Genomic DNA, 12294 nt, shown 5'->3' on the forward strand with positions numbered 1-12294 from the left:
GCAACCATAATCATTACTGTTCATCTAATGCAGCAGTGTTAGCACTTATTCTTCCTTGTTTATCTTAAAACAGCTCAGAGATGAAATGTGTTGGCTCTCAGGCGATGTTTGCAGGAGTCTCAGAGTTCAGCCAGCGCACGTAGACAAGAATCCTGTTCCTCTTTAGGCAAATATTGGACCGTTGTGTTTTAGCAAGACTGAGGCTGAAGGTTAATACTCCAACACTTCCCATCCCAGCACACAGGAGCGTCTCGCACGGCTTTAGCTCACTGCAGCGAGCTGGATTTGGTGTTCAGTCTGAGCCAACTGAACGCTGCCCGTAGGATCAGTTCTGACCAAAGACAGCAAAGAAAAGCTTTAATTAGAAACTACCAGACGTATTTCCTCATCAAAGCCAAAGCGAGATTGTTAGCAGCAGTTACATCAGACGTTATAGACATCACACATATCAAACAATGCTCTTGCTCAGGCCTGACATGAGAGCGTGGGAATTACTCAGCCAATAATTGGGTTTCAAGTGTTTGTTTCAGTCATTGAACGAGCCACAGGCTGCATGGCTGACACAGATTCATTTAAAAATGCAATCAGTGGTGTAATGTGCAACCAGACTGTTTCATCACAAACAAACACGCTGACCCTGTGATAAAGTGCAGCTAGAAAGGTTTGTGAACTCCAGAAGATGAAGGGGGTCATGCTTTTCATTATCAAGTTTTGTTGTGTGTGAAACAGGTCAAACTTCATATTTGAACATCATAATTTGAGTCGTGTAGTGATGACCTGAGTGTGACAGTAAATAGTGAATAAACACGATCATTTAAAAGTTTGGGGTCAGGGGTATTTTATTTTTTTTTTTATTTAGGAATTATGTTTTTTGTTGGTGAAAGTTGAGAATTTTATAATGTTACAGAATATTTCTGTTTCAGATAGTCTGTTTATTAAAGAATCCTAAAAAAAAATCTGGATGTTTTCAAAATTGATAATAATCAGAAATGTTTCTTGAGCAGCAAATCAACATATTAGAATGATTTCTGGAGTATCATGTGACACTGAAGACTAGAGTATTGATGCTGAAAATTCAGCTTTGATCACAGAAATTACATTTTAAAATATATTCACATAGAAAAGAGTTTTTTAATTGTAATAATATTTCACAATATTCCAAATTTTACTGTAATTTTGATCAAATAAATTTAGCTTTGGTGAGCAGATGAGCCTTCTTTCAAAAACATTAAACAATCTGCCTGACTCCAAACTATATATGCATAGTAAAGAAAAATTTATCATACTGTTAATGACTTGTTTCTTTGTTTTCCTCTTAGGTGGTTTTATATAGTGGTGGTGCCAGTAACTACATCCACTCTTCGCCGTTGGGAAAACCCGGAGGATATTGATCTGGATGAGGTGAATTTGTAATGATCATATAAAAATAACAGATGTTTTTACACTCTGTTAGCTTATTTATGTTATGAACATGCATCGGTATGATGCAACTATTTTGTTGTTCCACTTGTTATTTTCCGGGCCTCTCAGTTCTTCTGCATCTGTGCATCAGCTGTTGAGACACACAGGCACTTTGCTTCTCTTGGCATTTTTGCGTTTTTGTTATTACTAGTGAGCTTTCGGGCTCCAGCACAATTCTGCTTTCTCATGAGTTTGCTTGCGCTCAATAAACTATCGTCTGCAAAATAGGGGAAACTTTTCAGGTGCTGCCTACTGAATATCAAAACGCAGTGCACAATGGTGTCACCAGCGTTTTCAAACAGCTGGCTTTCATGCAGCCGTTCTCCCCCGAGTTGCCCCTTATTTATGAGCGTTGCCAAGTCAAATGAAAGGTGTATTATTGGATCGTGTGTTGTACTGGTGTTTATCACTGTGCTGATATTATACTCGCTGCAGTCCTCGTTCTCTCTGCCGCTAGACCCCATTTGCTCAACTGAAATCCTGCGCCCTTGGATTAGATTCAGTCCCCACAAAATGTACTTTACTAAAGCTAAAGAGGCAGCGGTCTGTAGGTTATTATGGTAGTGGGGAGAAAGAAAAAGAGAGAAATAGTGAGGGATGGACAAACAGGGGAAGTGGTCTATAAAGAGACAGATAATGGTACCAGAGAAAGAGTGTGTGTGATTTAGAATTAATGATGCCTGTGACTGAAGCACCTGAGGCTGGTATCTGACCTCTGACCTCTGGGTCACAGTCCAGCTGTTTCGTGGACTGAAAGTGCCAATCAGCACAGACCTAGAGGACTGCTGGCCAGTATATAAATTGTTCAAAAGTTTGAGGGAGGGTGGCATTGTTTAATGTTTTTGAAAGAGGTTTCTTCTGCTCACCCAAGCTATACTTATTTGATCAAAAATACAGTTAAAACAGCAAAATTGTGAAATATTATTACAATTAAAAAATTCTATTGTAATTTATTGTAAAATGTAATTTATTCCTGTGATCAAAGCTGAATTTTCAGCATCATTACTCCAGTCTTTAGTGTCACATGATCTTCAGAAATCATTCTAATATGCTGATCTGCTGCTCAAAAGACATTTCTTATTAATAATATAATGTTGAAAACCACTGTGTGGCTTCATAATTTTATGAAAACTGTGATAAATTTTTTCAGCATTCTTTTATGAATAGAAAGTTCCAAAGAACATAATTTTTTAATAGAAAACTCAATAGAAAAATTTAAAATGTCTTTACTGTCACTTTTGATCAAATTAATCCATTAACATATATTTATACAACTGCAATAATTTTGAAGTATTTCAAATGAACCAGCAGTGTTGCCCTAATGTGTCTTTTAAATATGCATTTAATTTAATCTAAGTTAGTATTTATTTTAGTAGCAATCTTTCTTCTGTTCATTTAGTCAAAAATGGTTTGAAAAACATTTCTTGATTAATCAAATTTGCCCAAAAATTTGACATCATTTAGTACCTTATAAAACTTTTATTAGAAGGTTGTATAAACATTCATGTTATTGGCTTTATGCATGAAGGATGCTTTTTTTTCCAGTATATCACTGTTTGTCATTTTACTGATGTGCTTCATGTGATGTGTTCTCTGTGATTTATCAGCTATTGGGGAGTAACGGAGACTCAGGTGTGAGGAAGAGGAGAAGGAGACAAACTCAGGACTTCCTGCGGCCTTACATCGCTGCCAAGCTGGAGAATCTTCCAGAAACCTTTGTGTTAGGAGACGAGAAAATCTACATTGGTTTCTATAACAAGCCTCTACCTGGACAGCAGCAGTATCGCACATTTATATTGGCGGCACTGAAGGACCGGGACTCGGTGAGTCTCACACACACACACAGGTTTCTGAGTTTTATGGGTTCATTCCATAGACAAAATGTTTTTTATACTGTACAAACTGTATTTTCCATCCCCTTACCTAGCCCTACTGCTAAACCAACCCCTCACAAAAACAAAACTTCATTCTGTATGATTTGTATGCTGGTTTCCTTATGGGGACCTAAAGAAATGACCACACAAGGACAAAATTTACTGGTATTACTATACTTGTGGTCCCCATAAAGTAGGGAATAACAGGTACACGCACACATGTATGCTATATATGTATTTTATATGCTGTTAGTGGGTATATATATTTATTTATTTATGAACCTTTAATTATTTCAGCTAGTTGCCAAGGTAACATTTCTAATTTAGTTTAAATAATTGTGTACTCAAACAAACTGAAATAAAAAATAATGGAAACTAGATAGGCATTTGAAAAAAAAACTGAAAAATAATACAAATGACACATCAAAATTGATAAAACTGTAGCTAAAATTAAAATAGGAAATCTAAAAATAAAAAACTGATATATTAAAAAATATAATAATATTAATACTGCAATATATATCAAGAAAAGATATATGCAGTATATATATATATACACACATGCACACACACACACACACACACACACACATATACAGTACAGACCAAAAGTTTTTACTATTTTTAATGTACTGAAAGAAGTCTCTTCTGCTCATCAACTGCAAATTTGATTAGAAGAAAAAACAGTAAATTGTGAAATATTATTACAAACTAAAATAATAGTTTTCTATTTGAATATACTTTAAAAAAAAAAAATTATGATAAAGCTGAATTTTCAGCATCATTACTCCAGCCTTCAGTGTTGTAAACATCCAATCAAAAACTGAACTCATAATATTCTGATTTATTATGAGTGTTGGAAACAGTTCTGCTGTCAAATATTGATGAATAAAAGGTTAAAAAAACTGTAGTAAAAAAAAAAATTCTAATAATATATATTCTAATAAAATTTTCTTTACTATCAATCAATTTAACACATCCTTGCTGAATAAAAATTGATTTTATTTAAAAAAAGGAAGAAAAAAAAAAAACTGACCCCAAATTTGACCAAATATTGTTATTAAAAATATTTATATTTTTAAAAACATACCTTCTTTTTTTTTTTTTTTTTTTAACTTTTTATTCATCAAGTATCCTAAAAAAGTATCACATGTTCTATATAAGCAGCAGAAACTGTTTAACTTTGATATGAAATCATATATTAGAATGATTTCTAAAGGATCATGTGATAATGATCCTAAAAATTCAGCTTTGCATCACAGTATAAATATAATTTAAGTATATAATAATTTAAAATATATTTTAAAATTGTAATAATATATCACAATATATATTTTTGATCAAATAAATGCATGATGAGCAGAAGAAACTTCTTTCAAAAACATTAAAAATATATGTCTTTTCTTGGTCTGTACTGTTTATATATATATATATATATATATATATATATATATATATATATATATACTAGATCTATATATATATATATATATATTGCATATATCTTTTCTTGGTTTAAGCAAAAAGTAACTAGATCTTTTTTTTTTTTTTAGAAAACAAGACTTAATATCTTAAGTAATTTTGCTTCTCAAGTAAATGTATCTTGATTTAAGAATGTTTAGATATCTGTACTGTCACCAATCATTTTTTGCATCTCAGTGATTCTAAAACCCCCATCTGACCAATGGTATATTCAGTCTGATTTTTCTTTTCAAATCTTACAATTAAAATCTTAAAATAGAAAGAATGAAAGGAGAAGATCAGAGAAGAACAAAGAGGAGAAGATGAGAGGGTCTTGTGAAAGGACAGTCTGCGGTGGGCTGGTAAACAGACTAGCGAGTTTGAAATTGGATGAAAGAGGTCAAATGGAAAACTACTGCAGCACTTAAAGAAAAACAGATTAGAGGAGGAGGAGATGAAAGAAAGAAGGAGAAAAAGACATCCCATAAAGGACTGCGGCAGATCAGCAGAGAGTGTAACGGCTGGAGAGACCTGAGCGTTCAAGATGAAGAGATGGAGAAGACGTGAAGGAGAAATCAAAATACACATGAATATGCATCAGTAAATAGTGGCTGGAGTCAGTCAGAGATGCATTACTCACGCTGTGGGATGTGCTTCTGTCTGAGGCAGTGCCGATTAAATTGATCACTGTGAAAGTTTCCCACAGTGCTCTCTCTCCACTCAGAGTTTCTCTCTCAATCCTGTTGCAGAGAGAGACAGAGGAGATGATCATAATAACCTGACAGATCTAGAGCCCTGCTACTGTTGCCAAAATGTGCAGTCGTGAAATCCAGTCATTTGATTACTTCTTTAATGATACATTTCTATTAAATATTAAACCTAGAATAAAAAAAGTATATATATATAAACAGAACTTGGGGGGGCGGGGATGCAGTGGTCAAACACATCCATCTAGTGGGTTGTAACAATGGAAAAGTAGCATACTGGAATGGACAAACACATTCAGTGTGAACCAGCCCTTAAAAGACTTTTTTAAATATGAAGGGTTGCAAAAATGTTGGCAGGAGGTTTCGTACTGTCTCAAGGCTAAAAAAAAAATCTGTTCAGTCTGAAAAGAGTTGGTGGACATGCATTCAAGATGATTTATAGCCTGAAAGTTGATCCAGTTGGTTTTATGATGTGCCGTGCACATTAGCACACTCACCCATCCCTCTGAGCAAACTTCATCAAGATTACAGCACAATGAGTGCTCATCCAGTCATCACAGCTTTTTCATTTCTTACATAATTGCATGAAAGATGAACTTGGAGTCATTGGCTTTGTGAAAGAAGTGTTTTTTCTTTGGATAAATGCTGAGGAACGAATGGAAAGCAGCCAATCAGGATGCACACAAAAGCTCATTCAGAGTGGATGCATGAAGAATCTCACACATGTATCTGGGAGTTTCAGAAGATATCTCAACAATGTCTCGATCTGTGCTCAAATGTGTCTGTAGCTTAGAAATATAGATCACTGTATAAACTTAACTGATAATGTCTTAGCTGCTCCACATTTAATTTTATAGCTCTAGATTCATACTGTGTCAACTATAGACTCATCTGCATCTGATTTTATGTATTAAAAAAGTATCTAGAGGGATGCAAGAGCAGCTACTGAGAAATAAAAAATTCCCTTTGGTTTTTCCTCACAGATGTGTCAAATTAGATATGGCATGTGTTTTCTAATCGGTGTTTATATTGAGATAAAACTTATCTCAGAATGAATTTTAAAGTGAAAAAAATTACTCACCCTTATGCACTGCAAAAATCATTTTTTATAATTTACATTTACATTTTTAATAACTTTTCATAAAGTTGATGATTTTTTAACCCACTGGCAAATATTTTTTTATTATTTTAAGCATAAAATCACTTAATTTTTGAACTTATTTATTTATTTTTTAACAAGGCTTAATACTTTAAATCATTTTCTGTTTCAAGTAAATGTATCTTGATTAAAAAAAGTTTTTATACTGGAAAATTAAAGGAAAGTGTGTTTTTCCAAACCTTTAAGACTTCCTTTCCTCTGCAGACATGAAAGAAGGTATTTTGCGAAATGTCTACAGTATATATAAAGGATGAGACGATGTTCATTTTTGGGTGAACTGTGGACTTAATCTCTGAGACTCCTCTGAGACTCTGTGTTTGTGCTGCGCTGCTGTAAATGAGTTCTGGGCAGCGATGGTTTCTGTGGTTCCTGGTGTCGCTTCCGGAGGGAATGCAGAAGGTGTAGCACTGATGGGATTTGGTTGATGATGCGTATCCTCCGCTTCTCAGCGGGATGGAAGAAGTTACCCCTCCCACGGCCCTTTCTCTCGCTCTCACTCTCCCTCTATCTTCCTGTTTCCATCCCTCTTTCTCCTGCACCCTGCTGTGCTGTCTAAAAGGTGTTACTAAGACGATTAGTTGCCAGCGTTTGTGGAAGGAGCCTGACTTCTGTGCTACTTTGAAGATGTGAATGTTTTCCTCCTGCTCTGCTCAAACACAAATACAAAGGTTACACTTTGCATGTGATCAATGAATGTCATTAAACATCACATTGAGGCTGACAGTGACAGTGTTGACACGCATATTGGCTGTCTCATGAAAAACACCTACAAAATTCAACCTTTAGCATTTTTATAGATGGCATAGACAACACTGACAACATCTATTGCAACATTTTTGCTTGATCTGTCACATACTCTAACACATCCTATAAAGCCTGTATGATGCATTACAATAATGTTTATAGTGTAATTTTAAGTATTCACTTATAGTTTTATGGACATATATAATTGTGTGTGTGTGTGTGTGTGTGTGTGTGTGTGTGTGTGTGTGTGTGTGTGTGTGTGTGTGTGTGTGTGTGTGTATTTAGTCATGTAGGCATGCTTATATAGATGAGTTTTAACCAGATGATAAAGAAAAAGCACTGTGTTAAGTCTTCTGATGACGAGAGTAATCTAAGCTGGAATCTAAACAAAGAGATTCAAAGAATTAAATTTTAAGAGAGTTTTCATTTATTTATTACAGGGTTTCCCAAACAGGGATTTGTGAGTTGATGAAAACCTAACAATTAATTAATTCATAAAATGAAAATTTTTTAAAAGAGTAAATATTTACTTAAATACACTAATAAACACGTACTAAAAATATATAAATGTTAAAAATATTTTAATAATTAAATTACTGAAATATTAAATTAAAAATAAATGTTTGAAGTCAAAGGTTTATCAAAAAATAAATAAATAAACAAAAATTACAAAGAGAATCCATGATTCTGAAAAAAAGAGTTTGAAAGAACCCAAATTTAAAGAGGGGTTTCATTTACAGGGTTTCCCAAACAGGGATTTGTGCGTTTATGAAAACCTAAAAATTAAATCATAAAATACTAGATTTATTTGCATGTCATGTGACCATTACCCCAGAGAACATGAACATGCAAATGAGTTTTTAAATTAAAATATCCAATTAAAAATAAATATTTGATATCAAAAAAAGTTTGAATCCCTGATTTAATGTATTTTATTACTGCATACTTCCCTTCTATTTGCATTATATCATAGTTTTGATAACTTTAATGTTGAAATGTGCAAAGTAGTTGTAATAAAGTATATGTATGAATGTTTTTTGATCTTTTGAGTAATTCTTGTCCTTTCTCCATCCTTTCTTCCTTTCTGTATCATAAATGTTCACAGTGAGCCCTTACTCTGATCCCATGATGGTGAAGCTCCACAGCGGGATGTCCCGTCATGTTGAGGACCCAGAGATGCTGTGGGTGATGGGACCAGTGCTGGCCGTCGTCCTCATCATCATCATCGTCATCACCATCCTGCTCTTCAAGAGGTGCTATTACTTTACTGATATCCAGCACGGAGACTGCATGTATCGCATTCTGCTTAAGTGACCATATTTTCTTTTTCGCCGTGCGTAGCAAACTAGAGTTTACTGTACTTTCTCCTGTCAGGTATAAGTAGCCGGTTTCTCTCAGAGACATTGCTGACTCAATGTGAGAGCAGAAAATCAAAAAGTCAAGAAATCTTATTTCACTATGACAGTCAGCAATTTAACAATTTTTTCTTAGAACATGCTTTTTTTTTCCCTGAACACTTTCACAGAACTTTAATGATCAAATAATGGTAATATATTTTTGAACTAGACTGCAGAAATCATATTTCATAACACACCTACTGTACCAAAAATGTGACCTCCCCAAATTACGTCCAAGTCTCAGATAAAATGTGCCCCTCTTCTCAATTATGACCAAATCCATTCGGCCGTATTGAAGAGTGCAGGAGAATCAAATGTCTAGAGTTCAAGTTAGATGTCTGTTGAGTGAAAAGAAAACTCATTTTGCAAATGTCAGCTCGAATCGGAGCTCATTAGTAGCAATGGCATTTCCACATTGCTGACAAATTCGCCCTACACACAGCGTCTGTGCAGTTTTCTTCCTGTGACATTTTCTCTTTTCTCTCCTGTGCTTCTCCGTCTCTTTCTGTGGGATGCAGCAAACAGGAGAGGTGGGTATCGAGCGGCTCTCTTTGATCCGATAATAAACCCTTGTTTGTGTTTGGCGTTTAATGAGAGGCAATTGAAGAGTTTAATTGAGCTCAGATTAGTGCTGCTGCTCGCTAATACATACTAACACACGGGAAATATCAGTAACACTTTACTGTAAAGTCCTATTAGTTAACATTAGTTAATGCATTACAATAACTAACAATGAGCATTTGTTAATGTTAGTTAATAAAATGCAGTTATTCATTGTTCACGTTAGCTCAGGTCCATTAAATAATATTAACAGATACAACATAAATTTTAAGAGAGTATTAGTAAATATTGAAAGTAACATTAACTAGGATTAATAAATGCTTTGGAACATCATTTCATGTTGACTAATTATAATGTTTAACCAAATTAACCTTATTGTAAAGAGTTACAGAGATATCTTATGTATTTACACATCCACCTGATCTCTGTGTGTTTGTGTGCTCATGTGTGATGTCATTTCCTGTCTGCACAGGAAGCGCTCCTCACCCTCGGCTAAAGATGAGCACTCGGCAGGAGTTAAAGATCACTTACTGGCCCACTCCTCTGACCCCGTGGAAATGAGGAGGCTCAACTATCAAACGCAAGGTACGTCGTCATGATGGATTCTATTGTTTTAGCACCAAAGTAATGAGTTACAAACAGCTCATCACATTTATAACACACACAGAGTGTGACTTTCCATGTGTTGCCTGCTGAAGGGCCATTCTTGAAAACTTGAGCGGCTCACTTGAAATTCACTCTTAAAAAAAAAAGTGTCAGTGTTTCTAGTATTACAGAATGGCAAATTGGTGGCTGCATATTTTACAGCTTATAACTATATATTAGCCATATTAAAATGGGGTTTGTACCTTATAATATACAGCAACCAGTAGATTTTTATAATAATATGGGTGGAATAGAAATCCATGATGAATAAGAGTGGCCTGTCTCTAAATATGGCTTATACAGAGTTATTATAGTTAACTTAAACAAAAACCATAAAAAATTGTTACTTGAAATAAAATAAACTTTAACTGAAATTCATAAATAAATAAAACTTTTATTTTAGCTAGTTGCCAAAGCAACATTTCTCACTTGACGTACTAAAATAACTAAATCTAAATAGAAATAAAATTAATAAAAAACCAATATAGACATTTAAAAAAAAATTAATTAAACTAACAATAGCTAATAAAAATTACATAAACACAACAAAATAACTAAAACTTTAACAAAAATAAAAAACAAAAATAATAGAATAAAAATTCAGATTATACTAGTATCTTAATGGTAGTAAAATAGTAGTAAATTGTAAAACACTGGATGGTCCACAGGGTTTACAGTGTAGAGGTTCATGTTCCCCTTTAGGGAAAGACAGCACCCACAAAGATTGGGTAAAAATCGTACATTTTTAATGGTATTGAACTATTTTATTCATACTTTTCTATACTGACTGGACTATCACAGGCATTTCTTTTCACCTGTCCATCATTTTTGAATATGCATTCAGAGATCCTTGAAGGATGCTTGCTGTACTGCCTCAAAACGAGGTCTGAAGAGTCATGATACTGCACAACTTTTGTAACAGTGCTTCTGTGATACCTTAGAATGCTCACTAGGTTTTGCAACAGAGCGTCTTTAGAAAACGAATCAGTTTGGGGTTGTTTGGATTTAGACCTCAGAAAGAGAGACAGAACTGTTCACTGGATTTATGGACGTCAGGTTCAGATGGAGCTTCGGTGTGAAGACAAAACATTATTCACAGAGCCACACTGTCAGGTGAAGGACACACTGAGGAGCAGAACCTGCCAGCTAATCTCAAACCACACACACACACAGCGGCATCACATACTATTGCGTCATTTGGTTCAGACTAAGCTTTGAACTTGATGGATAGAATTAAACAGGATGATTCACTGGAGAAAATCCTTCTCTTTCTCACTCCTTTCAATCCATATTTTGCACTTCTACCTCTGTCTCTTTCTATTTTTCTCTCTCTCTCTCTCAGGGGAAATTTCTGAATGCTCAGACATTTTGCTGACTTCAATAAGAATCTGCTTTTGCTTCAGTTGCAAAGTGACTCATGTTCTTATGTCAGATTGTTGGGCTCAAGCGCACACTCGACTGATGCACAATCTTTCTCACGGCAAAACTGGGAGAAATATTCATGTCAACTTCCCTGCCACGGAAATTGATTTTCCTTGCTTGTGAATCTTCAAATGAGGAACCAGACTACCAGTGTTGTTGTTTTGTTTACTTGTGAAAGTTCAGAATTTGTGTTTCAAAAAGCTTCAGGACACTCTGAAAATTAAAAAATGGCTTACTTCACAGATAAAGGCTGTTTGTATTGTAGATAAATGTTTGACGTTTCAGGCACTGTGTTTATGTCACGGTGCCTACTGTGCGGAGCGAGAAATGCGGAGACGAGGGAGAATTCCAATAGAACAGTCTTTAATAATGCAAACATAGGGCAAGCAGGAACACACGTAGCACATCACAGCGTTCAAGACTCGACAAGGAAGCATGGGACAGACTACACTATAAATACTAAACTTAACGAGGGATAATTAGACACGACACACCTGTAATGATGCTGAAAATTCAGGTTTCATCACAGGAATAAATAGCATTTTGAAATATTTTCAAATTCAAAACAATTATTTGGAATTGTAAAAATATTTAGCAATATTACTGTTTTTTTTACTGTACTTTTGATCAAATAAATGCAGCCTAGGTCGTTGATTTATTTTAAAAACTTTAAAAAATTCACATATTTTAACTGTTGTGTATTTACTTAATAAATAACTCTGATTATATTATGCATTCAATGTTATTTAAACATAGCAAGTACAACTAAAGCTTGCTACTGCCAATACATCCACAGAAATGCCGCTGTGAGCATAAAATAACCCCTATAAATAATATATGTCAAATGACCTGTTGCAGATCTA

The 12294-nt window shown here is 34.6% G+C and overlaps 1 protein-coding gene across 6 annotated transcripts in view; it reads left to right on the top strand.

Annotated features, from left to right (window-relative positions):
• Positions 1–12294, top strand: part of LOC109088990 (receptor-type tyrosine-protein phosphatase F-like) — a 208256-nt gene that overhangs the window by 173275 nt on the left and 22687 nt on the right. For 5 of the 6 annotated variants that reach the window (XM_042725345.1, XM_042725346.1, XM_042725347.1 and 2 more), the window contains 5 exons: positions 1320–1401; positions 3069–3284; positions 8502–8659; positions 9322–9333; positions 9837–9949. In XM_042725345.1, coding sequence (XP_042581279.1) covers positions 1320–1401; positions 3069–3284; positions 8502–8659; positions 9322–9333; positions 9837–9949 — 581 coding nt within the window. The remainder of the gene's footprint in view (positions 1–1319; positions 1402–3068; positions 3285–8501; positions 8660–9321; positions 9334–9836; positions 9950–12294) is intronic. The other variant, XM_042725344.1, reaches the window with a different exon arrangement.

The sequence above is a fragment of the Cyprinus carpio genome, chromosome B6 (assembly GCF_018340385.1).
Source record: "Cyprinus carpio isolate SPL01 chromosome B6, ASM1834038v1, whole genome shotgun sequence".
NCBI lineage: Eukaryota > Metazoa > Chordata > Actinopteri > Cypriniformes > Cyprinidae > Cyprinus > Cyprinus carpio.